The following is a 27,492-nucleotide window of genomic DNA, read 5'->3' on the forward strand; positions in this document are numbered from 1 at the left end:
TATTGCTATTTTCCCTAACAATAATTTCTTTGATATGCATTAGTCTCTAAATCTGAATGTTTTTATACATTTTTTACTTCTCTGATTTGGCAATCATCTGTAAAGCTTTGTATTTGTTACGTTTAAATTCATTCTTGTTTTTTAATTGATGTCACAAGCAAATATTTGTTAGGTGTATTTTTGCAAGATGACACTGATATGTAGTAAACAAGGTGCTGTTGGGACCTCTCTGGTATTAAATAGTAAAAAGTGTCAGTGAGCTGTTGATTACGTGCTTTAACTAGAAATTGTATATTTAAATCTGATGCTGATTTTTTGAATACAGATATAAATAATTCAAATATACACAAGCATTCTTGATTTGTTTTTCTAAACACAACGTGAGACTACAGAGACATACAGTATATGTACACACTATATTTGCGTAGTGGAATACAGTGACTCACTCCAGTGCTTTTGTCTATTTCCGGATGTTTTATATTGCCTAGCGGCTGAAGTGTGACTCAGTTGTGACCTGTTTTAAACAGTGTGCTTGTTTGTGCTGCTGATACAGAAGATTCAGAGGGCTTTTTTTTGTAGTTACCTGGAGCTCAGTCGGTTCTGTCTCATCCTTTGCTCCTGCAGCAGACGTGTGTTCTCCAGTTTGACCGGGCTGGGGATGAAGCCCACCTCACAACCTTCCTTCACCAGACGCCCGATCCACCAGTCATTGTTGTACTTCTGCACAGGGAACAGACAGCCAGACGTCAGTAATGACACGCCTGCAACCAGTGTCTATATTCACACTATTTATACACTATGATGACACTAGACAGCACAGAGCACAAATGCTTCCCAAATACATTATGGCACACTTTCTTGCAAGATAATTTTTACATGCATAACATTCTAGCGACAAAAGTACAATTATGTCCCAAAAAATAGTTTTGTAATGTTAAGATGAATAGATAAATTCTTCTGTTCGTTATGTTTATACATACACATATATGTTTCTGTTGATTTATTTGTCAGCATGATTTGAAATAATTTGCACCAAACTTTGTGGAGAGATCAGGAAAGGAAAACTCATTACATTTTGGTGCATATCAGGTTTCCTCTACATTGTGGGCATGTATTGTACAAATTAAATGAATCTGGGAAGTTCAAACCTCTTTAATGTGCAGGAAGTCTTTGGCTTCAAACGATATGGCCATGCCCTGCACAGGAACATCATCGCTGGGGCCGGGGTTGTAACCGACATTTGTCCGCACAGCAAACGCCACTGGTTTGGTCTGAAGCAGTGACGGAAAATACAGTTATTAGCAGCAGCTCTCCAAAGAAGTAAGAGTGAGCTGCTGACCTCACGTTGAGTTCAGCATCAATTTGATAACAAGGTTTACCAGGGACCAAAAAAAAGAAAGTAGACACTGATGCGAAGATTATGCAGCAATAATGTCAATTAAACAAACACTGACTACAACAGCTTCTTTCTGACCTTTGCTTTCTCAAGCGTGGCGAGCGCCTGTCTGTCAGCCTCCTTCCTCAGTGCCTCTGGGTCCTCCTCCAGGGACACGTCTGAGTCCGACGGCCGGCTGGTATAGGAGTCTGCAGAGCCCTGAAGTGCATATTGAGAGGTGAGGAGCGAAGAAAGGACAAAAGTGCAGAGCAGATCTATAAATCAACTCTTGGAGGGAACACAAACAGAAAGGGGACACATGAAATTGCAAGATTAACCCAGCGGGGTCTGGGTATGGGTTTAAATGAAAACCTGTTTGCTCATCGTTAGGTATTCCCGATGTTCTCCTGCTCCTTTTCGCCTTGGCTATGAAGAGGAGAGGTTGCGCCTCAGCCTTGCAGCTATTTGTTTGCGGTCAAGATGTCAAGACCGTCTCATGAAGCGTAACCTACATACAGTCAACACAAAAGGGGCCTCTGCCTTCATATTGCATGAAAGCTGACTCTGTGTAATTCGAGGTGGGGAGGATGCATCAACATCAGGTCGAAGATTGCGCCGCAGCGTTAGAGAGGCCGAGGAGTTAAATGGGTTTGCACAGGTAGAACGCATCAGTGTGTGCGGGGGGGTGTCGAGTGGAAACAGAAAGATTTGGAGAGAGGGAGAAAAAACGGTCCGATCACTGTTTATAACATTAGTGTGGATATAAATTTCTCATGAAGTGGCTACAGTTTCCAACACATCCACCACTCATGCACGGTAACTCGACTCTCTCCTGGTGACCCCTCATGCAGACAGCCATAGCACAATAAAAACCTGAGCCTCCTGTGAGCCTGCGGCGTCGGCCTACTGTACTCTCCTGCTGCAGCGAGGGAGGCAGCCAGAACTTCTGAAGTGTTTGAGTGTTCAATTTATATAACAATCCCACTTGTTCTCTTCTTGCTGTGTTTTTTTTTCCCTCCGTCTTTGAGCCAACAGGCTGCCTGGCGCTTTGTAGGAGGTGCCGACAAGAATGCGGACAGCTGAATGTGCCAGGCAGAAGAAGTGAGTCACTAGGTGTGGGCTTTTAAAATAGAGGTGAGAATACGCAAAGATGACATACGCCATATGTGATGATGATAAAAAAAAAAAAATCCCTGAACGTGTGTAATCAGAAAATACACTCAATGAGTGAGTGCAACAAATTCTCTTGGTTTAGGTTCGATACTGAAAATGTAATACCCAAGTTTCTGATATCAAAACAACACTTTATATTCCTTACAGGGGAAGATAAACAAATATGAGTTTGGTAAATTAAGGATTTCTGCCAAAAAATAGCATAATCAATAACAATTGAGAGGATTTCTGATTAAGAAGAGGAATTATATGATTGAAGGAAAGTAGACATCCTCTGGAATCGAACCCGAGTATCTGACACCAACTTTCAACTGCAAATATTTTTCTTTTAGAACACAAAAAGTGCAAAGGATTCAAATTTTTCAATTGTTTTTAAGCAAATATTTGCTATTTTTTCTCAGTTCTTGGGGAATACAACTGCATATGTGCAAAACAATGAAGATGTATGAAGTCTTTTGTGGCTGCAGGGAATGCTGCACAAAATCTACAGGACCGCTTCATGTGATGTCACTAGAGGCGGCATTATCTGCTACCATCATTACTCAAATCAAACTGTGGGTGGTGGAGTTATCATTGAGCATTGTGGGTAATAAAGATGTCTGGAACTCGTGAATTTAATTATAGTTTGACAAGGGGACTGTTGGGCCTCGGTGGAGGCAGATGGCAAATGTTACAACATTGCAATTTATTAAAAGAAACATGAGAATGACTCAAAAGAAAAATGCTTCCATTCATCAAACACCGACCTGTGACGAGAAGTAGAATTAGAGTTGACCTGCAGGCACCAGAGTGAGAAGCTGAAGCGGTTGTCAGTGTTTGTGTGTGATTAACGCTCCTCTACGCTTTGATTCCCGTCCTTGCGTCTGTGTATGATCTAAAATGAATGGGCAAACACGAATGTTGATTCTGTCTCTGCCACCTGTCGCATCAAGGCGCTTTGTGACTTGGCAACGGCACACGGAGCGCAGAGACACTCCCTGTTGCCAAGGTGACGACTTGCTTATACCCCTCGCATCCTCAGGCATTCAAGAAGCATCCCCACTTCCTGATTCATTTACTCAAACTCGGGCGCAGATCACTGTGTGCCTGCATCCCACTCGAGCAGGAAGAACGATCCTGTGAGTGACACGCAGAGTCTAATGAGGACGGTAACAGCTGCCCCCACCCAGCGGCTCTGAGTCATCCGGTAAAGCGCACAGGTGCATCCTGACACTGAGGACAGACTAAGCGAAGGGTAAGACACCTTGATGTGGGGAAAAAATGACGTGTGAAACAACCACAATGTCACCAACCCGCTCCCTGCGAGAGGTCGGTGATGCAGCAAAATATAATATAGAGCAAGGGAGAGTGGGAGGGATGGGCGATGACTCTGTATGTGTCTGTGCATGCGTATATTTGTGTGTGGACAAATGCTTGTGTCTCTGAGTCACTCTAACAGTCCATTCACGTCACACACAACCCCGAAAATAAAACAGGCAGGGAAAAAAAGCGATGCATGAGCACGGATACAACAGTCAATACTTGAAAAATAAGAAAAACGGTGAAGGTAGATGAGGGGAGGGACAAAATAGCAACTGATCAATAACCTCTCTGCACCCTCTCTACCCTGAAACCATACAGAGGACTGAGAGAACAACTGAACATATTCACTCTACCTTTTCATTACTAACACTCTCCTTCCTCCCCTCTTCTTCTTCTTCTCCTGCTCCTATGTCATTGGGTTGTGTCTCTAATTTAGCTCCTTGCTTCACTTCACATACAGCTCCTGTTCAAAATAGCTACAGCCCACCTGATGGCGGAGCCGCTTTCCTATTGGCAGTGCCAGACCCGAGACCCCCACAAGTGTCATAGTAACCATCTCTGCTGCTTATTCCAGGCAGCCGGCGAGAGCGGCATCAGGAGGGAGTCGGGCAGAAGATAGAGTGATCAATAGCAAATAAAAAGCCCTGAGGGGAAATCAGTGGTGGGGGGGGGAATGGCATAAAAGCTTTACAACAGGTGATCAATGAGCTATTTTTTTTACACAGTGTTTGTCACATCAGCAACACTCTGGTCAACACAGTACATGATAACAGCAAAGCCTTTGGGAAGATGGTTACCGATGACCGCAACAGAGCTGAAACTTTGTTTTATATTTCTTTGCTAAAAATCCAAACTAAACTGCACAGGAGGTAAAGAAAACCAAAGAAAAGGCGCAGGAGGCAAGGCTCTGTGATTATCATGAAAACGAAGCCAAGGTGTTTCTCCTTCATTTTCTGCAGATTGGCTGCCACCATGATAAATTTACACCTCCTTAGCATTGATAATGAATAAATGGAGCTGGAAAAAAAGAGCAACAGAACATAGGGGTTGCATTAGGGAGATTGGGGAAATGGAATAGGGAGTGCGGGGGATGGCAAAAGACAAGCGCTTTGAATAATCAGGGTTGAAAAGAGTCGCCCTGCAGCAAGGGAGCGAGTTAACGTCGTTTCTCCTGATGCAAGGCTGCATCCTTTGTAAATAGTTTCAAGAAAAAGGGAAAGTAGAAAAAAAGAGAGGCAATAAAGAAGATTTGCTTTTGGAATCGGCATAAAGCTTATCAAAGAGTGCACACATATTGATTTGGTGTTAACATCTTTCTAGTTTGATGCTCATTTTAACATCTTTGAAAAACACCAGAAACAATCGCCACAGTTTTCCTCATGTCACGCAGCAGCTCACAGGTCAAACGTTTTAATCTGCTTCTGCCACAAACAACGGGAACATCGCAGCAGGTGTTGTCAGGCTTCACAATGTGTGAATAAGAAGTGATTACCATCTGAGAGCTAACACATACTTCCAACCCCTGCCCGGGTAATTAACCAGATAAAAATATCTGCATGTACTTATCAGCTCAGATGATGTGAAAATATAAAAAAAGAAGAAGAAGACGGGAAAGCGAGAGCATCAAATATCCTTTTCCTATTTGGATTATCGCGCTGAGTCTCCTCGGGCCTCACTTATCAAACATTTCAGTGAAGAAGAAAGAAAATAGCTCATCTCTTTCCAGCTGGAAGCCAATCAGAATGCATTAGTAGCCGAGCCTGAGCTCTGCAGTATATTCAGATCACATCCAGAGTGGGATCAGCTCAGTTAGCGCAGGTATGAGGAGAAACTCACAGGAGAGGCAGATGTACAAACTGAGGCTTCACACAGTACAGATTTCCTGTCTGAAGCTAATGGCCGGTGGCAGTAAATGGCTATATTCCTTTCCTCTGTCACAGCAGCGTCATGGCAACCAGCTGGATGGTGTGTGAGTGTGTGTGTGCTGATGACCAGAAAAATGAGTCATGGTCCGACCTCATGAGAAATTCCCATTTTCACAAACAAGCAACAAGGGAATCAAAGAACAAGCGCACGTTTTTTTTGCGAAACAAATAAAAAGAAAAAAAGATTTTGTAGTTAAATACAACGGATCAATACCTGATTTGAGGAAAATAAATATGTTCTCCAACAAGCAAAATATGACTAATAAACATCTGATATCTGTTTTGATCCGTACTCAACGAGCACTGATATTCAACACCCGGTGATGCATAAAAACTACACATATATAATAGATATATAATAGAAATGAAACTATGAGCCAATCGAGAGAAGACGAAATGGAAAGTTATTTATAATCAAACAACTTTAAGCATCTGTTTTTGTACAGTTGGTCGCACAAGAAATGTCAGTGTCACCTTAGACTCTGGGAAAATACGACAAAACAACCTCTTCTATTGTTTAATTTGGACACCACATACAATTATACCACCACTTGTGGAAGTAGCAGTTTTGTAATAAATACTTAGCAAAAGGGTAAACAACAAAAATATTAATAATTAATTGATAGTTGAGGCCGTGTATGAAGCTTTGTTTGTTCCAGCCTCTGAAGTGTGAGGATTTGATGACTGTAGCCTGAACATCTTTGGGTTTAAGAAATTTAAACCAGTTTGGGTTTATTTGCCATAGTTGATTAACTCATTATTTGATAGTAAAAATACTTGTTAGTTGCAGCTCTACAAATGCACTTAAAATCAAATGATAATACCGAATTATTGTAATCATCAGCCTTGCAAACACTGCGACAGAGAACAAGTTTGTTCCACTCAGTCCACTATATAAGTACAAGATCAAGCCGAGGCCTGTGAGGGACAGGGGGAAACAGCAGTGACAGGAGCCCCCTGAAATGGCCACAGTGCTGGGACGCTCGAGAGGCAACGCACATAGCAGCAGTGGCAACCGGTGGGACTGGAAGTCTAATTAAAAACACAGCGCCTTTCCCGCAGCTGTGGTCCGGCCCAAAATGGAATCACAGAGTGGGGTGAGAAGAGTGGGAGCGAAGGGAGAGAGAGAGGGACACAGACCGGGAGGTTCAGATCTATCAGGACACAGGCTGTGTGTTATAATCTCCTGTCATACCTCACAGCAAAAGAGTCTGCTGAACTTTCAAAACTCTATCCACACACACACACACACACACACAGAGAAACACCCACACACACCCACACAAGGACAGAAGCTTGGACGGCCGCAGATTCCAGTTAAGGCAGATGCAGCCAAAAAGTGGACAGCTTGTGGATCTTACCATGACGGGCCGTTGAATCCTCTCGGTTCTCTCCATACCTCGTTTGCCACGCTTGCCACACCACGGCAAACCAAGGAGGCAGCGCCGGAGTCCACAGACAGAGTTACGTGTGTGTGTGTGTGTATGTGTGTGTGAGAGAGAGAGAGAGAAAGAGAGAGAGATACTGGCAACTAGTGTGAGTGTCTGCCGTTTAGTCTGACAAGTGCATAAGTGTACATGTGTGTATGTAAGTGTGTGTGTGTGTATGTGGTGCGTGTGTGTGAGTGTGTGTGGTGTGTATGATAGAGAGAGGAAGACAGGAAAGAGTGTCGTATGTGTGAAACCAGGAGAGCGCTCCCATAACCTCCAACCCCTTCATGCACGCACACACACACACACACACACACACACACACACACACACACACACACACACACACACACACACACACACACACACACACAAACACACACACACGCCCACCCCCTCCACCTACTGCCCCCACCCACCCACCTCCACAACCCAGAGGAACGTGAACCTTGTGTAGAGGAAGGGGAGCTGGAGCTGGCCGGGGGTCGGGTTGCAGGACTTGTGCTACATTTGCAAACTGGGGAAATATATTTAGCCCTGGCCGCTCAGAAACAGGGACGCGAACACACCAAGACCCAGAAGGAGGCCTGGTATGCAGCCGTCAGCCATTCGATGTCCCCGTTGACGTGAGAGGGGGGCTGGGGCAGTGCCCAGGGAAACCCCCCTCCCCTTCTCTCTCTCTTCCCCCCTCTCTCTCTCTATCTCTATCCCTTTCTCTCTCCATCTCTTTGATTCACGGCCTCTGTCCTGATCCCATTCTTCCTGACCTGTCGCTCCGTCTCTTGTCTCCTGGATATCAGGGTGTCAGACGAGGTATTAATATGGATATGAGGGGAGGAAGGGGAAAAAAAGAGGGGGAGTCTGGCTGGTTCAGTGAAACACCAGTGAACTGAGGACATGAAGCATTTGAGGCAACTGTCACTCAACTACTTTTAAGTATCTGCTGAATAGTTAATGCTCAAAATCCATTTATAAGTCCACTACATGTTGAACATCATCCAAAATGTGTTGTCTTGTATATTACTATGGAAATCATTGGGCTAGATAGCGTTGGATAATGTTACAAATCCGGGAGGTCAACAGGCTGATAGGTGTGGTTACAGGGTTAGTGGTGGTCCACTAGAGGGCGACCTCTGAGGCAAAGACATGGCTACAGCCCCCCGAGCACCTCCTCCTCTTGTGTGAGTGGCTGATGACGAGGCGGCCAGCTGGGAGAGGTGGAAAAAAAAGAGCCACTAGTGCAGCCAGACAGCAGCAGCAGCAACTGGTCTTCATATGTCACGACTGACAGGAAGATGGCTGCGGTCTCTCTCTGTCACATACAAGCCAGGATATCATCATATGGTCTATGCAGCGATGAAATATTAAACATGGATTGATCTGTACTCTGGTGGAATCAGTTTCTACAATGCTTCTTCCCCCTCAAACATGGTTTTCAATTTATCTAAAAAACATTTCACACTTTGTAAATCGCAGTCGTGGGACGACAGAAAATTAGGTCTGCGTGAGATGGGGAGACGTTGAATCACCTGACAAAGCTACGTTTTTTCCCAGAAAATATACATGAAACATATTTCATTTAGAGGAGACTGAATCTCGCATCATGAATTTGGGTTTCAATAGCCACTGTCTGCAATTTGAAGGAACTTGGAAATGGAACTGGAACGGACCATTAGTTTTGGTCTCAGAGCGAATCCACAAATGCGACGCAGCTGCCATGTGTTCATTGTACCTTCCGATTTGATGTTACATTATTATGCCATTATAATGTTGAGTGTGAGTGTTTTTCCGTCTGAAGTGACACCATGATCCCAGTACGTAAACTTTTTTTTATTCAGTGACAACAGAACACTGCTGGAACAACGGCAGACATGTTGCTTACTCTACAGAGCAGCGGCGGCAGCAGACTGTCTCAGGCTGTCTACACGCACCTGAAGATGGAGTGTGTTTTTGTTGAACTCGACACACACACACGGGTGCTGAACAAACATCCCTCCCAACACACACACACACACACACACACACACACACACACACACACACACACACACACACACACACACACACACACACACACACACACACACACACACATCATCCCCACCGTCTCTTCATCCCACTGTGTCTGCACACAGAGGGAGATTCAGTGGCCTGGTTTCCATGGCAACCAGGCCGAGTGTACCAGCTAGCTCCACCGTTGGCTGATTGTGGCTCTCGTGTATTTGTGTGTGTGTGGTGAGTGACTGTGCAATTGCGTGGGTGTGTGTGAGACTGTAAAGCCTATACAGGGCTCTGCTTTGAGTTCCTCAAGGAGAGGCTAAAATGGGCTGTATGTACAAAAACCTATAGAGTGCCTGTGTTCTTCTTTTTCTTTAATTAAAGCCAGTTTTCTTTTTTTTAATCTTAACAAGGATTCAGGAATAACGCTCATGTGTAGTACCACTAATAGGCACTTCATACGTTCAATGGCCGAGTCGCTAAATTAATTTCTGGATTATGTGCGGCATTTCCACTGTTTGAAATCCCTGCTCGTTCCACTGCCGGCCATAATGAGGGAAATGCTGCGCAATAGCTTGACACTGGGAGGATGTATATCTCAGGAGGCGTTAAATCATCCTTTCTATGGTTAATGAGTTCCTCAAAGAGTCAGAGTGATTATGAATCCTGTCTAACCTGCAGGCCCCAGTGCATGTGGTCTTCCAGCACCGCGAGTCGCAGAAGGATAAGGTGGACGGATGGGTGGTGTGTGCAGGCAGGATGCAGCTATAACCTTTAGAAACCACAGGAGAGTTCAGCTCCCTGTGTTCGCCAACAGTGCTAGGATTTTTTCTCTTCTTTTTTTCTCAAAAGCAACACCAGCGCTGAAGAGGTAAATGTCATTCAGCACGGGGCAAATCATTTCTTCTCACAAATGAAGAGGTCAGACGGAAAAAAGGGGGGACTCATTTAGCCGTGACACGGTGTGGCTTTGAGAAATGTCATGTCCAGACAAGGACTGCTCAGCGGGTCCAGGGCGTGAGGCCTTAAACCCGGCCTCCTGAAGTCCCTGAGGAGAGGAGATGTTCCTGTCTGAGGACGAAAGCCTTGTTGACCCGTCCCAAACGAGAAAGTTAATCCTAGCCGATGGAAGACTGACATGTTTTACTAGCTCTCTCCCAATCAATGCTTCTACAACTGCAGAGCAGGGCGGGGTCAGGGTCAGCGTGGGGGGTGAGTCGAACACCTGGGGACTGATAATCAGTATCTGAGCCCTGAAGGAATCTCTGCTCGTGTCTCTCCGCTCCGCCACTGTGACAATATTGCTGTGCACAGCTGTAGTCACAAGGGTTTACTGCTGATGTTATCAAAGCCATTTCAATGTGTCAGATACAGAGCAGACTGTGGGCTGCTGGGACAAGCATGGGTGCAGAGAGGGAGAGCCATCGTTTTTAAAGACAGGAAAATAGAAGCTTTTCATTTTTTTTGTCACAGTGTAAAAATTGAGAAACAAACTGGGACATGAAGAAATACCGAGGTGAGAACTGTCAGGGAAATAACGGATACAATTGCAAATGAGATGCCTTCAACTCTGAAGTATGATCAATTTTCCACTAATCACAGGAGCCAGAAGGTTTTCTATTTCAAAGATTATTTTCATTCCTGCTTGCATTACACCTCATATATAAAAGTCTCAGGCATGTTTAGGGGACTGATATATATGATAAATAAGAATCAGAATCTATCACAAACCGAATCTGTCATGCCACAAATATTTCATGTATCCCTGTCTGTCAGAAATTCCTACAGGAGATTTTACTTTTAAACAAACAAATAACGCAAAATAGAAGAAAAACTCCAGAACAAACATCCAGGGATCACAGTGTTTAAAGGTTATTTCATTGTTTTGTCCAAGTAACTTTTTAAAGGTGTTTTATTAATATGTGTAAATTGTTGAATGTTGGATATACAATAAAAGTTAAATAAAATAATCTTAAGTCTGGGAGGAGATGAAACTAATTTAAAGGATGCAAATGTTAATAAGGAGCCAGTGAACTCTCAGCATTAAAAGTGCTCACTCTGACTCCATTAAACTTTCACATGACTCTTCATTAAATAAGTTAAGAGGAAGTGGAGGCTGAGCTCTCCGAGGGGAGGATTAAGAGTTACACGTTACCTGTCGGACAAAGCTGTTGGAGGTGGTGTCGGAGGAGGTGCTTCCGTCCGAGCGCTTGAATCGGCCCTTCCGCTTGGCGTACTTTCCCTGAAACCAGAGGGGGTTGGAGGGCGGGCAGGGGGCAAGAGAGAAGAAGAACACAAAGAAAGTTTAATGGTGCTGATCCATTATATCTTGATGTATTTATTTGTAAAACCAGAGAGCATGATGACCACAAACAATTGGTGTAACATTTTGTAAAAGCCTCTGAATATGATCAGGCGGTCAGATGGAGGCAGAGATAAAGCAGCACGAGTCCCAGACTGTTCAGGAAGTCGACCAGAGAAGATTCGTGACCGTGAACAGGCTTCATTACTTGTCATTTTTCATGTTCTGATGCAAACTGGGACCTTGTAATCTGATTGGCAGCCCCCTGGCAAACGGCCTATCCGGGTTGGGCAGAGGCCACACATTGCATTATGGTCCCACTCTGCCCACATCGCCATGGTTACACGATGCCGACTAATCACATTTGTTGGCAATCAGAAGACTGGCTGTGTTGTTCGAGAAGAGAACAGCTGGTTAGGAAAATGCAGCAGCACAGAATAATGCTTAGAAAGACAAACACAGCATGTTAACGTACAGAACATGTCACCACATCTAGCATGGTTACCACATCTATTACCCACGAAACACCTGTGTTCTTCTGCTCTCTCATGAGAAGGGGGGGTATAGCTCAGTGGTAGAGCATTTGACTGCCGATCAAGAGGTCTCTGGTTTTAACTCCGGATGCCCCCTGGTTTCCTGTTGCATGATTTGCTTTAATAGCAGGAAGGAAGCAGGTGGTTTTGGTTTTTCATCTTTAATCCTGTTTACTACACATTGCCTGATCAATGTAGGACTGCTTACTTAATTTAAAAAAATACCTCTTGTATTTAAAGCTCAAATCTAATAAAATATCAAATAAAAACAGAGGAAACCAAATGAGAAAATACCCATCACAGCTTCCCAGAGTGCAAAGTGACATCCTTCGCCACCAGTACAAAACCCAAAGATATTTAATATACAGAAATAAAATCCAGAATAAAAGAGCATGAACATGGAAAGGTGGCACGTTTAGGAACTTTTTTGTCCCATGAATGACTGAAATAGATATTCAGTGAGTACATTTTAAATACAGGAACATTATGTACAAGTGGCTCTTTTGTTTTTCATTCAGTCTGCAAAACACCTGTGATTTAAATCTAGCCTTATCTAGCTAAGGAGACATCTCATTAACTAACTCGACAACACACTAAACATTTTCCCAAATGGATTACAGGCTTTATACGTTCAATGAGATCTATAACAGAAGCAAATTCCAGTGATTGTTATGCCACACTGACTGGCTGGTGCCATATGTTACAAAAAAGTGTTGAATATCAAGTCACAGGTCTGGTTCTAATTGGTTCTTAGAGAGAAATTAAAAATAATTTTCAGGACATGTTTAGGGGAATGATATTTATGATAAATTTGGTGTCGATCCAAATAAAATGTGGATCTAATGAAGTCAAAAGTGGTTTCATAAGGGAACTGTTGGGCCTCGGTCTAGTTTTCAAATATTATGTAGCTGACATTAGAGGAAACAAAATAAGAAATGTTTTATCTTATTATTACAGGGACGCTTTAGAGAACATTATCACTCAGATCAATGAGAAACTGTTACTTTCATCAACAAGTGTTCACACATACTGGATTGTAGCAAACCAACCAGCTCCCAACTCTTCAAGCTGCATACACACATGTAAACACTGAATAAAACCTGTCAGTGCCTCAAACCTCAATGTCTGAATTTGTGTTCCTGGGTCAGCAGGCGAGATCCAGAGACAACTAAACTACCTGCCAACAGTGATCACTCCTGGGCTCATTGTCACATCATGTGCAACAGTTCCGACCGAGGCCCAGTGAGGCTGCCTTTAAACAAACATGCCCTGTAACACCAGCACCGACTGGTGCGAACAAAAAGAAAAACAACCACACTGCAGCTGAGAGGTTTAACAGATGAGAAGAAAAACAAATCTGCTGCACGCTACTCCTGAAAAACAGAGCTGATGGATTCACTTCAATTTCATTTTAAAAAATCCGGTAGAGCATAATAATGTATCATCCAAGAATTTGAGTGATGCTTGATTAAAAGCTGCTGGACCGAACCACTGATGTTCTGTCATAGGAGGTAAGGTAGTTCTTAACACGCTGATGTATGTATGAAGTGCTTGTTTTTAATTTGTTATTTGTTCCTATAGAAACGGGGTGAAATGTCATAATTGACAGCTGAGACTGGCTCACGATTGGTTGAGCACGTGTTTGGGCAGGACCTCGATACCACGGCTCCATCCTCTGACCACTACGCAGACTCTGGCTCCAAATGGCATCATCATTGGCAAGATGGCGGCGTTCTTATACGCAGTATATTTGCTTCATTCCTGGCTAGTGGGAGGAAGTGGAGCTGTAATTACAATCGATGGGTAACAGTTTAGAAAATATCAGGATATACCAATCAGACAATGACGATGGATCACTGCCTTGTTCTTTTAAACCGAGCAGTTATTGATTATGAAGACAAAGTTTGTGAAGCTTTTGGAATTCCGCAGTTTTTTGCTGTTATTATTCAGTTTGCAAATGTGATCTGATCTGGATCTAATCCACAAATAAAGACAATATGCTTTAGTTAATACCACACAAATGAAGAAAAGCATAGGAGGGCAAACAGGCAAAGCTAAATGCTTTTTTATTTTGAAACAATGCCGTTTCGTTATATATTGAAACATAATTGGTGAATAAATGATCTGTAGTTCATGTCGCTAATGTAACTGGTCGAATGCATTACTACATGATATGACGTCATTTTCATAGTGGCGTCCTCATGACACATCATACCATATCATCAGAAATTATTTTCTTGCTCATGTCTCTAGTTTGTGCATGACATCATATTCTGCCTTATCCTGCGAATTAATGAATATCATATTATTTTGAAATCACTTAGTCACCCTCTCCAGCTTTTACACAAATCAGCAATTGTTGCCCGTATGTTTTGGGCCCTGTTTTCCTTGAGGCATGTTTCACATCAGCAGGTACGTCTTGTGAATAGCAAATCACAAATAAGCTCTAACCCACATCTACAATCTGATTTTATTGATGTTGCCAACTCCTGCATCCAATTAGCTTGCGTTGATGTCATTAGCCTCGAAGTTCTTCCTCTTGTTTTAAACCGACACTGCGAATGTTTGCAGTGATTTGTGTTTTGAAACAGATTGTTCATTAATCATTCTAAATTAGATGATGTTTTCAGACATTTGTGAAAGGAGGTTATACAAGTTTTTTCAAGGTTTGCTTGGGACAGAAGGACGGGATGGATTCAGGAGACCTATCGAATCTAATGGATTTTATTTTAGAAGAATCATTTCTTAAATTCTTAAGTCTGTCTAAAACAATAGTCACATGTCTTGTAATCATTACTCCTGTTTACACTGGTCATTAAGAGATGCCCTCCTAATGTGCTTTCAGTGTGAGTGATGGGCGAGAAGGTCTAAGGTCTTGGTTCTGTGTAAAAATGTTCAATTGTTTTTTGATCTGAGACTTTAACGGAGCAATTTACACAAATTATTTTGATATCTTCCAAAGTTACAGGGTTTTTAGTTCATCATTTCCTCTTTGTGTTACTCTCTGTTCTTTGCAGGTCAACAGGGATATACCAACTCAGGCTGCTGAAGCCTCATAACTCACAGATAAACTAAACACTGTGGATGTCCTCCCCCTATATTAAAAGTGTTAGGATCTTTTAACAGGAGGAACAATTGTAGCAACCGAAAATAGTTTCAACAATAATATGAGCAGCTGGTTGTCACTTGAATGTAGTTTGTGTAACTGTAACAGAACTGCACACACTGCAGATTGATCACATGTGAATCAGACCACCTGCACATCTAAGCAGGTCCATCGGATCGCAATCTGTCACACCTGCAGTGGCAGGCTGTGTGGCAAGTACAAATACAGACCACAAAGTACCACAGGGGTCGTCCACTACCCAGGATGTTGGTGGTTCGATCCCAGACCCCTATAGACAGCACTAAGAAGTATCCTTGGGCAAGATTCTCAAACCCAAATTGTCCCAGAGAGCTTTGAGTTGTTGATCAATCCAGGTTTACTATAAACTGTGACTATCCTAAGACTCAAACAAATCTCAAGTTCATCTGAAAAACGAAAACAAATCTGAACACACCCCAATTATCAAGATCTTATCCACCGACGTGTTAAGTGAAGGGCGTCACTTCAAAGTTGCAGAACTTGAAACTTGACTTTTGGCACTTAAAGCAGTTATTTTATTTTTCACCTCTGCTTGTGATTTAGACGACATGATCACACTGTGGATTTGATTTCAGCCCGTTAGATGATCTGCCTCGTTCCGCGAGAGGTGTTGCTCCGCCACCAAGAAATCTCACCAATTACGCTGCTAAATAAAATGTTGGAATAGAAATGAAGCCCTGACTATTAAAACAATTCCCTGTTGATAGAAATATAATTTTCTTCAAGGATTTGATGGTGACAGTTTATACTAAATTTAACATGATTTCACATAACGTGTGTGTGAGGGTGCTAGTAGACGTGTGTGTGTGTGTGTGTGTGTGTGAGATTACTGGTGTCTCTCTCTACGATCAGTGCCATGATGGGACGAGTTCCTGTTAGCAAAGGGCAGGGAAATGCCAGAGGAAAGATGATGGGGAGGCTTCCTCTCGGTAAACATCCTCCCAGATTAACAGTATAATTAAAGAGGTAGTTGTGAGGGGGTAGGGGGCTTTAAACTGGTGTGTGTATGTGTGTGTGTGTGTGTGTGTGTTTGTGGAGGGAGGTTGATGGTGAGGTTTATGATATCACGACCACCAGAGTACACTTCACTTCAGCCGTAATGTTCCAATGCCTTAGAGAACCACTATGATCTGCAACCTGATGCCGATGATCAACAGACACAATCTCTCGTCCCCACCCCCCAGGCCATGAATTCTCAGTTAATTTCTTCTTCTGTGGTGCGGCGGCGGGCACACTGAGTAGAAAACTCAAACCATCTTCTTCAGGATATTAGAAATGCGGTTTTCCTGCTCATCTCTCTACAGCAAGTTACAAATGCGCATATAGCAGCGTGAGCCACAATAGGTCTGCATGAACTTTATATCTAATTGATCAAAGATGCCACACACACACATGCACAACAGACACACACACGTACACGCACACCAATTCCTGCTGCCTGGCACAAGGAGGGGGGTCCATCTGTTTCTCGGCCTTGGAGCAGATAAAGATCTGATTTCTAAAAACACCCAGGATGAGGTGAGGTGGCGGGAGCAGGATGAAGACAGTGGGACATCCAGAGTGGATGCAGGGGGAATAGGGGAGCGCTGAGGGGGGAGGAGAGAGGCTGAGAGAGAGCTGGGAGATGTGGGAGTAAAAGAGGAGTGAGAGAGGGACTTGGCATGGTTGGAAGCGCTGGTTATCTGTGGTGCGGTGTTGTGTGAGGTTTTTCTTTTTTCCCGTCTCCAGAGAGACAATGACTGAGCTCAGCGTGGGTGTGTTTGTTCTAGATATTCTCATCATGTTTTTTCTTTCTTTCTTTTTTTGATTCTGACTGAACATGCCCACGACACCATGTCACATCCTAAAAAGCTGCAGTTTATTTGTGGCCGTGAAAACACTGACACCATGAAAATAAAAGTGAAGGGACGTCACTGGATATGAAATCAACTCACGAGTTAAATTAAACAAAAGGTGGAAAACCAAATTATGAAACAAGACTTCAATCATCACCCAACAAAACACGATTCAACTACTTTATAATAACTGCTCCCTTTACGTTGGAACACTGTTCTCTCAAATGTAATTTCAACTCAAATCCAGCTCTTCTCCATAACATCTACTTGGTTGATGAGAGAACCAGCGTTACATCATATCCTCACCTACATGCACACTTACTGTAACCGACACACTTACCTTGCCACACAGTGACAGAAGGATGTGTGAAATGATAAATCTGAATTGAAATGATGTAAAACTGCATCACATCATTCATTCATTGCTTCCCGATCAAATCCTAAATCACATGCAGGCTCAAATCAGTGCGAAAGAAAAAGCGTCGGGAGGAACAACCTGTTAATCCTCAGAAGTGGAATGGATGCTGTCAGAATAGATGAGAGCACAGAGCAGACTTTGTGTTCCTCTGTGTCTCCTCCTCTCACCTGTGTGTGTGGATGATGGTCGAACATGTCCATTTGGATCTCCTGGGTTGAGGTCGAAGGCGTCCTGGACATACTACTTTTCTGTACCATTGATTTAACTTTGTTTCAAAATATATTCTCAGCTTCCTGTGTTTATGATGCTGTCGACAGACTCCTCATCGTCTTCCTCTTCTTCGGGTTTTCTCTCTGGTGGGAGGATGGTGGAGCCGCTGCTGTGTCTGTGAGCTGGTAGAATAACAGCTGCCTCCCTCCAGCCTGGAGCTTTACACACCGGAGCGCCGGGCTCTTGACGCCGTCAAGTCTGCGGAATTGACGCAACTGCTGCTTTCAAAATAAACGTCAGTGAAAAGGTGAACAAAAGAGGGCAGCAAGGGTTTGAATTACACCACGTTGAGGTGGTAGTACATTCATTTTCCTATTTCTACTTTTGCACTGGATAAGTTTGCAAAGATATTATGGACGATCAATCAATCGAAGCAAAGCAATCACAAAAAGCATCAGAACAGCAAGGAAACAAATTCTAATCTAATGTCACTTGATCATAACATCCATAAATCAGTCTAAATTGAAAAAAATATACATATATATGTTATATTATATTATAATATATTATCAATTTTGTATACCGCTTATCCTTTTAAGGGTCATGGGAACAGCTGATATTGGGTGACAAGTGGAGAAAGAAGAGAGAATACACATCATCTATTATGTTGAACTAGTATAGTACAGTACCGTATAGTTCCTACATTTCCTTTAGGGATCAATAAAATATCTATCTATCTATCTAGTATAGTATTGTATTGTATAGAATAGTACAAATTTTAGTTTCCACAGTATTAATATCAAATTTAAAAGCGACAGTATTCTAATGAAATATAAGTGAGGCAGTCCAGTTTCTGTCATGCTTTTATTTTGATGGCAGTATCCGGAAGCTACCGGTATGGTCATGTGGTTTTCTCACACACTCCAGCTGAGAACCGTGGTCCACGCCCCACTGAACAGACCCCTCCCTCATTTATCGATTGATGTGGGGGGGGACAACATCTGAGACACACACACACACACACACACACACACACACACACACACACACACACACACACACACACAGGGGAGCTGCTGCTGCTGCTGCTGCTGCTGGTGGAGGTGGTGGAGGTGGTGGAGGTGATGGAGGGGATCATGGTGCTGTAATGAAGGTGAGAATGGTTCATTTCCACCGCTGGTTTGTTGGCAGCAGGAAGGATCTGAAGAAGAGGAGGAGGTTCATGCTGATGTGACCTCGAGCAGAATCACCAAAGAGTTGCCAGCTCCACGTAGCCTCCAGGTCCATAACGGCCCTATCATGTTCTGACACAGGGGAATGGGTGTGTGAAAGGCCCCAGAGCTTTAAGGGCCCCTGACACATGCCAGAAATTACAGCTATATACGTACGGCACATTCTTAAACATCCACATTTACATTTAAAGATGGAAAAACAAAAACACATGCATCCATTACAATAACGTTACTTTATATGGATCAAACACTTGTTCACTTCCAACTGTTAGTCATTGCTTTAAATGGATATTTTACCTGGTTGCACCACCTGACAGTTATCAGTGTCACCTGAAAACAAGAAATATGATGAATTATTGTTTTTTTATTTCAAATTCAAACTTGTGCATTAGTCAGCAGTTTTTTTTAGAGGAAAAAAAACCTTTTTAGATTAAAAGTGGCACATTTATCAAAATGTTTCAGTCCATGTTGGACTTTCCTCAGTGTAGAATGAGGCACGCATACACTGGTTTACTAGTTTACTGGGAACTACAAGTCACATCATTACAAGAACAACAGCAAACATTACAAACAAAGTGTCAAACAAATAATGGTTTACATACATACAGTGATGGAGTTCACACTGGGACTGATACACAGAGTCACAGAAAACACATTGTTTCCCATTCTTCATTCCAGCCATTATATATTTACACTCACAGCAGAAATTTGGTTTATATTACCTCACAACGGCTGGGTAACATCATGACAATGCCACAGAATGCCAAATCTGATACAGAATGATTACTGTATCTGCCAACCATGCAGCAGTCATGACTGAAAACAGACCCTGATGTTTGAGTCAAAATCTGTCTTGTTAAATTGTGTTGATTTGTGCCAGTTATGGCCTCAGAGCAAGAAGGTTATTGGTTCAGATCCCAGTTTGACTTGAGGCCTTTCCGGTGGATTTAGCTCTTTGATACACTGGCTGCCTGTCCCCATCTCCTGCACAACATCAGCTGGGCCTGGCTCCAGATGCACCAGTGACCCTCAAAGGATGAAGTACCCCTTTGACTTTTAGCTGCTTGATGATGTTTTGATTTCTAGACACATCTCTCTGAGTCACAATCAACAGGCCGATATAAAACCTTGAAATGCTTAAATAATCTATATGGTCATGGAACCATAAAAGCCTTCAAATTGTAAGGTTTTATTCTCAGTGCAGCAGTGAAGAGAACTAAATACCGAGGTGGCGCGGCACAGTTGAGCTCACATTGAGTCATTAAGTAATCCTGAACAAACTATGGGGCTGAGTCATCCACCTCCACCTCTCATAGAAATCACCCAGGGAGGTGAAGGGAAACCTGCGTGACGTGGTCTGATTGGAGCTGATGGCATTGAAACACCCACAAGCATGTCCTCCGTGGCTGCAGCTCATACTTCCGGTGAGATTGGCAGGAGGACAAACAAAATAAATTAAGAAAAAAAAAAAGGAACAAGAAGCAGAGAAGAATAGTTTACTCTAAGAAATGATGATTGTCTATTGGACTGTCCTGCAGAGTCTCAGGTTGTTCTCCTCCAGATCATTGTTCCCCTGCTCTGTGGTGGAGCCCAGAGGAAACTGTGTGGACTGATTCCCTGATTGTTACCAAACTGCAGAGGTGTGAAACATCATTTTAATATAGTTTAAGTTTAGTAAATGACCCAGAAGAGGCAAAGAGTCCCACATCTTCTCTCACTGGACGACGCATTCTTTTACAGAGAGGAAAACAGTGTCTTTTTCACCATCCGGTACTTTGGGTTATACTTTGCCTGGTGATAAGGATTTTGTTTGGTAATCTGGGTTATCTGAGGTGAATGTGCCACACAACTGCTCCTCATGCACCATCTCTGCGAATGTGCACCGTTGCCACGGAGACGAGCTGCTGCCAGAGGGTCGAGGACGCTACGGTTGCAGCTTTAATAAGTAGTCAGTCAGTTGTATATGTAACAGTTGGCTATTTTTACGAAGGTCTTCGTACGTGCCCTGTCAGTAAATCACTCACTGCTGTCAGTTATTGTTTTCAGTGGAGGACACTCAAACGCCTGACCGTGAAGTTCTCTCATATCTTAATTACTGTTCAATATAGATTTTTCCTCTGACTCTCCTGTAGCTGCATATTTTACACAGCAAATTGTCCCCACACTTCTTTCAATTCGTTTTTAATGCTGTTACTTGTTTATTAAAAGTGTCAGTCACATCTTTAACAGATTTCACGGTGCATCACCGCAGAGTTCAGATTGTATCAAGATACTTTGGGTTTGTACAATATTTTGGGGACATATTTCCCCCCCCCCCCTCCAGCTGTGTTATGAAAGACAGCAGTGCAGTGGTGGAGTTTTTGCAAAGCCACTACAAAGAGGAGAAATAAAAACAATGAAATATTACATTAGATTACATTAGAACAAAAAGTTCCAACAATAACTTATTTCATTATTAATTTCGTTTTCTATTTATTTATTTTTATAACAAGATGTGAAGCCTTTTGTGAGGGAGGAATTGAAAATCAAGGATTATGCAGAAACACTTAAACACATAATTCATGTTTTTGAATTCATGTTTTGGATTAGTTGAATTTTCCATCAAAAATACACAAATGCAATATTTATACTTGAAAGCCATTTAAACATCGTACTTTATGTTCCTGGTGATGTCTTTGGTCTCAACACCGCCGCTACGTGGTGAAACGGCAGAAAGCACCTAAGTACTACGTCACCCATAATGCATTGTGAAAACGTCGGCCGGTACCATCATTTTACGAAGGGGTTTAGTGATTTAAAGTATTTGAGCTAAGTGGGTCACACATTTGTCTTTATCAATTCTATACACGTTTGAGTTTTAAATAAAGTAAAACATCTGCACTGATAATCGTTTCATGTGTTCACTATCTAGTTGCTGAGACGAAGCTGGTCAGTGCTGACAAATGGAGCCTCCTCTATAATGGTAGCTCCCAGCTCGTCTCTCCAGCCTTCCTTTTCCTACTGAAGTAGCAGCCATGAGGTAGGACCGCAGCCCAGCGCGTGAGAAAAGTCATTATTAAGCTGTTAAAAACACACATGTTAACCTCACGTCGCCTTAAGAAGACTGGCGACTTCCTCGTCTATCGACACACAACGTTTAAACCTCGCTGAAACGTTAGAATCTCACATTTTCACGTGTCTCGGGGCGACACGATGTAGCAGGAGCGCGGAGGCCATGTTGTAAACCCGGCTGCCTGTTAGCTTAGTGCTAGCCGCGCGGCTAAGGGCCGCTCAGCTCTATGATTCTGTGTCATAACTCTGTAAATGAACAATCAAACGAGCCCAGTCTGATCCTGACAAACATGCGGGGGCCGGAGTTGTCCGTTTACTTGTGTGTTGTGTGTCCCGCAGCATGCTCAGGCTCCAGAAGAGGCTGGCCTCCAGCGTCCTGCGCTGCGGCAAGAAGAAGGTCTGGCTGGATCCTAACGAGACCAATGAGATCGCCAACGCCAACTCCCGTAAGTGGAGCAACAAGTTCTTTAACTCCGAATAACACGAGTTTCATATTCAGCTTTGACCATGACAGTGAAATCACAGCCTGCAGCTCCCGGATCCTCCTTTGTAAAGGCTCCAACACAGACACGTGTGATGACCTGGTGCACAGACACTGATCCACAGTTGTGAAGGAACGAGTTGAAAATGTTACTGTTGCTCTCAAGTGGAAATACTGATTGTCTCTGAGGTATAATGTCACTGTGATCACAGCACCGTTACATTAGGCCGGTGGCTATAATTCTACACTGCAGCTGAATAGTGTCTGATGTTCTACCTGTTATTTGACCTCAAGTCAACTATGTCTAGGTTTTCTGTTGAAGTGTGTAAAATCAAGACAGAGCTTTGATCATGATATCTGCAGGTTAATGAATATAATCCCCTCTAAGAAGGAAAGTACAGCAAATGGTTCGCAAACTTTTAAAATACCTCAGATGTTAAATTAGTCTGAAATATATTCTTTTGCTTGAATTTCCATCGATCTAAGTCCCCACTTAATGACACTGAATCTGAGCCCAGGTTCCATTCATTTAACAATTATATCATTGTTGAAGTTAATTTAAAATCTATTTTGTGGCTATAATGTCCCTATTGGTTGTCCATTGTGTTTTCCAACCTTTGAAGCTCTTAAAACAGAAGCTGTTTTCAGACATGATCTGTTGGTAAAGTCCAAAGAATTGGCTAAAGTTACCTGCAGTTTGCCGTTCACACATGCACAAGACAGTGGTCCAATGTTATTGTTGTGGTTTTATTCAGCGTGTCCCTGTGGCTCACCTGTTTCTTTCTGTGTTCAGGCCAGCAGATCCGTAAACTGGTGAAGGATGGTCTTATCATCCGTAAGCCTGTTACGGTCCACTCTAGGGCCCGCTGCCGCAAGAACACACTTGCACGCCGCAAGGGAAGACACACTGGTATCGGTAAGTTGAAGCCGTCTCTGAGCTGATGTTGTTTGTACTTAATGTTTATTGTAAATTTAACAGAACAGGTTATCAGATTGCCAAATTGCATTCATGAGTAAAGAAACCATGAACAATCTATTCAACTAAATTGATACATTTCGGTGTCAGACTCTGAGACAATATTAACAGATATAGTGACCAACAGTGTGGAGTAATTACCACCTGGACAATGGCGATCAATGTGTCCGGTAAAGTTGACATATCTATTTAATTTCTTTTCTCAGGTAAGAGAAAGGGTACTGCCAACGCCCGTATGCCAGAGAAGCTGTCCTGGATGCGTCGCATGAGGATCCTGCGTCGTCTTCTGCGTCGCTACAGGGAGTCCAAGAAGATTGACAGGCACATGTACGTTCATGACTTCCTTTTGTTGGTTGTGTTGATCTGCTGCTGATGAACAATGATGCATTATTTTAACATTAGGTTATTTTTCAGGGGGAATGAATGAAAGCGTCTTAAATTCGGATAGAATTTTTTTTTTAATATATACTGCATTTCTTTCCCTTTTACATTAACACACTCTGAGCGTGTTTGCAAATGTAAAACTAAACTCAATGACACCTCCAACAACACTGGTGTTGTAGATTCTTAAAAGCACAATCACTTTGTGTGATTTTTGTTGATGACCTTTTCCTGCTCTGCTCTCCTTCAGGTACCACAGCCTCTACCTGAGGGCCAAGGGTAACGTGTTCAAGAATAAGCGTATCCTTATGGAGCACATTCACAAGCTGAAGGCAGACAAGGCCCGCAAGAAGCTCCTGTCGTAAGTCAACACTCAAACACGATTTCCTGTTTCCAGAACTTGAACACAACCATATTCAACGCCTTGATTAATACTTAAATAGTCTTTCTCATTATGCTCTTCACTAAATAATGTGTTGGTGAAGTGATAGGTTTAGTGTTTACACTTTGAAATGCCTTTGGACATCAATATGTCAGCACTGTTTTATTTAGCACCAGACTGTCGTTGGCCTTATTTCTTTTTTTGGTTGCTTGGTTAGTTCACATACATCAGATTTATTATTAAAAACTTTTTCCATTTTGAACAAGTGTTGAATTCTCTGAACTTAAAGTTGCAGCAGAGCCATGACTACATGTTTTCAGTATTTGTGCTCAGCTGTTGCTTTCTCCCCGTCTCTCCCACAGCGACCAGGCCGAGGCTCGTCGCTCCAAGACAAAGGAGGCCCGCAAGCGCAGAGAGGAGCGTCTCCAGGCCAAGAAGGAGGAGATCATCAAGAACTTGTCCAAGGAGGAGGAGACCAAGAAGTAATCTGGCTCTGTCCGTCCTGCCTGACTGCCAACAGTCAAGTTGTGACAATAAAAGTGTACATAAAGACACTGATGGTCTCCTGTGCTTTTGTTCTCTCATTATGAAAATATATGATTAGCAGGGAATAAGTGTGGAGGGGGAAAAATCCAACACCTCTGGTCTTCAAAAGACAGTTTCTAGACATTTTTTCACCTTTGCCTCAAGTAATTACATTACTTTGACATTCTGTATATGGCTTTGCAGTGGGTTCCAAATATCCACGAGCAGTAATTGTTTTTCTTTTAATAGTTATTTTCGAACACAATAAATCAGTTTCCTAGTCCATGGATGCTGAGGAGATTGTGAAACCTAGAATATAATGTGGATCTTAATGACCAAATGACTTGAAGACCAGCACTGATATAATGTTACTTAAAAGAATCAGACAGATGATGTGGGTTTCCACAGGGTCTGAACGTGTTAAATTATTTTACCAGAATTTGACTTTAATGTCTGGTTCTCGTTGAAAACATACTGCCATCCAGTGGTCACAGCTGGAATAAACACCGTAAGTTCTGATATTAACAGTCACAGACATCCTGCTATTGAAAAGAAGAGATACTGGGAAATTCTTTTTACCCTCAATCATCACACAAAGGGCTCATAGGCATGCAAATATGGAGAGATGGTGGAGTGATAAGTGTAAGAGTTGTGAATAAATGTTTTGAGGTCACATTGGGAAGTTTCATAACTTTTTCATGTTATTGGGACCACGTGAACAGTTATAAGAGAAGATGATGTAATCAATACTCTCACTATGGTCTAATTTGCCATGTTGCAGCAACACAGAATAGTAAAAAAAAATTATATCAGTAAAGTAACAGCCAGAATGGCTCTCAATAGAGTACCAAGTCCTAACAGTATCTTTAAATGCAATTCACTGGCAAGTGAACTGCACCAAAATTGTATAGGCTTCCCTGAGACATACCATATCCTTCCAGCAAGTTTCATGGAAATGCGTTCACTTATTTTGTGAAATCCTTCTTGCAAACGTACAGGAATGAAAAGTACCGGAGTTTAGCGTTTGTACTGAATGTACAGTCTGATGGCAGCTGGAAGGAATGGCCTGTGATACCTCTTTTTCAGATAAATGTTACATATCATAATAATATATGTTGATTCTATGGCCTGTATATGTTTATATATTTTGTCATATCAGAGGTGATATGTACAATTCCATAAGTAATCCACCGTACGCTCTAATTTAATGGTTAAAGTATGCGTCATGATACTGTTGTATTTGCAGAATTATGATTTCCCTTGAAGCACAGACACAAGTGGCTTTCTTGCTTCTGGTTTATTCAAAGCTTTCTCTCCAAATCCTTCCGTGAAAACTAAACACACATTGCAAAAAAAAACAAAGTTAGAAAATTAAAAATGTACAGAAAACAGCTTATTCAGCTTTGAATATGTGGAGTATATGGAGGTACCAAAATACACACAGTATGTGTAAAAAACTTGCAAATAGCCTTTACTTATTACTTCCAAAAACACACTTTAAAATATAAAAGTGAATGAAAAAGCATGTATATTGTTTATGAAATTATGTTTGGCACCTTAAATGTGTCTATAAATGGCAGTCTTCAATTAACTTACATGAGCAACTAAGTCAAACCACACACCATATTATTCACAGCAACAATCTTTGAGCAAACACAGTACCCCCAGTCCACAAAATTCATTTTCATGACACATCAAGATATGTTGCACTGACAGTGCAAACCCGAGGTTGGACGCTATGGTTTCAGCGGTTCAGCCAGTTTGTCACACAATTCAAAGAAATGTTTGACGGGGCTGGGTCAAGTAGGTCCACACCAAAGAGCCCTGGTGTTGCATCTGTTTCATTTACTTATTAATCTTAATAAAGCTCTATCAATATTAATTATGGCCATTTATATGGCTGTTTATTCTACAGGATCATGGCCCCCAGAAGGTTGCTGTTGTAAGGGAGGAAGGACTGATTTTCACATTTAAGTTTTTTCCAGTATTTTTAAAAAAGTTTTTTCAAAGTTCAATGTTTCACTGTTCACTGTTTAAGTGTTTATCTTCAACAATAAATAGCCTAATAATAAACCAGTGTTTTATTACTTTGCATGTCTTCCAACAGAGGAAATGTTCGGGATTTTGAGGATGTTACTCACCGTGGACCAACGAGCCGCCACCTGCTGCAACACACGGTCTCAGAAAATCGGATGCGCATGCGCAAAACAAAGTAGCAGTTCTCGACAAGTAGCAGAAATTGTCAGAACACCTGTGAAGTTCCCACCGTCCTTAATTGATGCCCACTCGCGTTGATGAACAGTTTTCACTCTAATTCCCTCGAAGCACAGGCAGACACAAGTGGCTCTCTTGCTACTGGTTTATTCGAAGCCTTCTCTCCAAATCCACCGTGAAAACTAAACACACATTGCAAAGAAAAAGTTACAACCGTGTTAATCTAACATAAAACATAGCATGCACAGCATGTGAAATAACATTTTACACAGTAAAATATAGACAATTAAAACAAATACCTCTTTGGCTGCATGCTGCAAAAAAGGGAATAGCCTTCGTTCTTCAGAGGTTTCATATACACTTAAAGTCCGCTGTAACAAACAAGCACTCTACGCAACAACTGTCCATGCTCACTGCTACTCACACGAGAGCAGCCTGACGAGATTCTCAGACGCACATTTACTAAATAAAATGTTTAAAGGACAAATGCAACCTAAATGCTTTCTCAATTATGACATTAGTCTTAGAAAAAGTAAATAAATAATGCAAATTATAAAACAATATACTGACAACAATTACAATGTGGGACTGATGATCTGAGGTG

General features: G+C 42.3%; 2 protein-coding genes, 1 long non-coding RNA gene and 1 other non-coding gene across 9 annotated transcripts in view; 2 read left to right on the forward strand and 2 right to left on the reverse strand.

Moving 5' to 3' along the window:
* Nucleotides 1–17,844, reverse strand: part of cacnb1 (calcium channel, voltage-dependent, beta 1 subunit) — a 30,750-nt gene extending 12,906 nt beyond the window's left edge. For 2 of the 3 annotated variants that reach the window (XM_020094284.2, XM_020094282.2), the window contains exons 1-5: nucleotides 17,604–17,844; nucleotides 11,359–11,445; nucleotides 1,475–1,594; nucleotides 1,149–1,271; nucleotides 584–720 (exon numbers count right to left, since the gene is read on the reverse strand). In XM_020094284.2, coding sequence (XP_019949843.1) covers nucleotides 584–720; nucleotides 1,149–1,271; nucleotides 1,475–1,594; nucleotides 11,359–11,445; nucleotides 17,604–17,693 — 557 coding nt within the window. In that variant the 5' untranslated portion in view covers nucleotides 17,694–17,844. Of the gene's footprint in view, nucleotides 1–583; nucleotides 721–1,148; nucleotides 1,272–1,474; nucleotides 1,595–7,136; nucleotides 7,457–11,358; nucleotides 11,446–17,603 lie in introns of those variants that run through there. The other variant, XM_069524805.1, reaches the window with a different exon arrangement.
* Nucleotides 12,063–12,135, forward strand: trnag-gcc (transfer RNA glycine (anticodon GCC)). Its single transcript has one exon. It is a non-coding gene; the product is annotated as a tRNA-Gly (tRNA).
* Nucleotides 17,845–18,493: 649 nt separating the features above from the next.
* Nucleotides 18,494–27,492, reverse strand: LOC109634080 (uncharacterized). Of its 2 annotated transcripts, XR_011241021.1 has the most exons (4): nucleotides 27,188–27,492; nucleotides 26,816–27,070; nucleotides 19,176–19,208; nucleotides 18,494–18,950 (listed from the first exon to the last, which is right to left on the reverse strand). It is a non-coding gene; the product is annotated as an uncharacterized lncRNA (long non-coding RNA). The 2 variants fall into 2 exon arrangements; XR_002203035.2 differs by lacking the exons at nucleotides 18,494–18,950; nucleotides 19,176–19,208 and adding an exon at nucleotides 25,953–26,008.
* rpl19 (ribosomal protein L19) lies at nucleotides 21,807–24,703 on the forward strand. Of its 3 annotated transcripts, none has more exons than XM_020094337.2 (6): nucleotides 21,807–21,897; nucleotides 22,269–22,375; nucleotides 23,204–23,326; nucleotides 23,593–23,713; nucleotides 24,018–24,128; nucleotides 24,512–24,703. In XM_020094337.2, the coding sequence occupies exons 1-6, from the start codon at nucleotides 21,893–21,895 to the stop codon at nucleotides 24,633–24,635; spliced, it is 591 nt and encodes a 196-aa protein (XP_019949896.1). In that variant the 5' UTR covers nucleotides 21,807–21,892; the 3' UTR covers nucleotides 24,636–24,703. The 3 variants fall into 3 exon arrangements, with proteins under 3 accessions (XP_019949896.1, XP_019949897.1, XP_069380910.1); XM_020094338.2 differs by having other exon boundaries at nucleotides 21,854–21,917; XM_069524809.1 differs by lacking the exon at nucleotides 21,807–21,897 and adding an exon at nucleotides 21,900–22,031.

This window comes from Paralichthys olivaceus, chromosome 5 (genome assembly GCF_024713975.1).
Source record: "Paralichthys olivaceus isolate ysfri-2021 chromosome 5, ASM2471397v2, whole genome shotgun sequence".
In the NCBI taxonomy this organism is placed as follows: domain Eukaryota; kingdom Metazoa; phylum Chordata; class Actinopteri; order Pleuronectiformes; family Paralichthyidae; genus Paralichthys; species Paralichthys olivaceus.

Bases quoted from the DNA above. Each gene is read 5' to 3' on its own strand.
- rpl19 (XM_020094337.2), top strand. The intron at 22,376-23,203 runs GTAAGTGGAGCA...TTCTGTGTTCAG, and splicing joins GATCGCCAACGCCAACTCCC to GCCAGCAGATCCGTAAACTG. The intron at 23,714-24,017 runs GTACGTTCATGA...GCTCTCCTTCAG, and splicing joins AAGAAGATTGACAGGCACAT to GTACCACAGCCTCTACCTGA.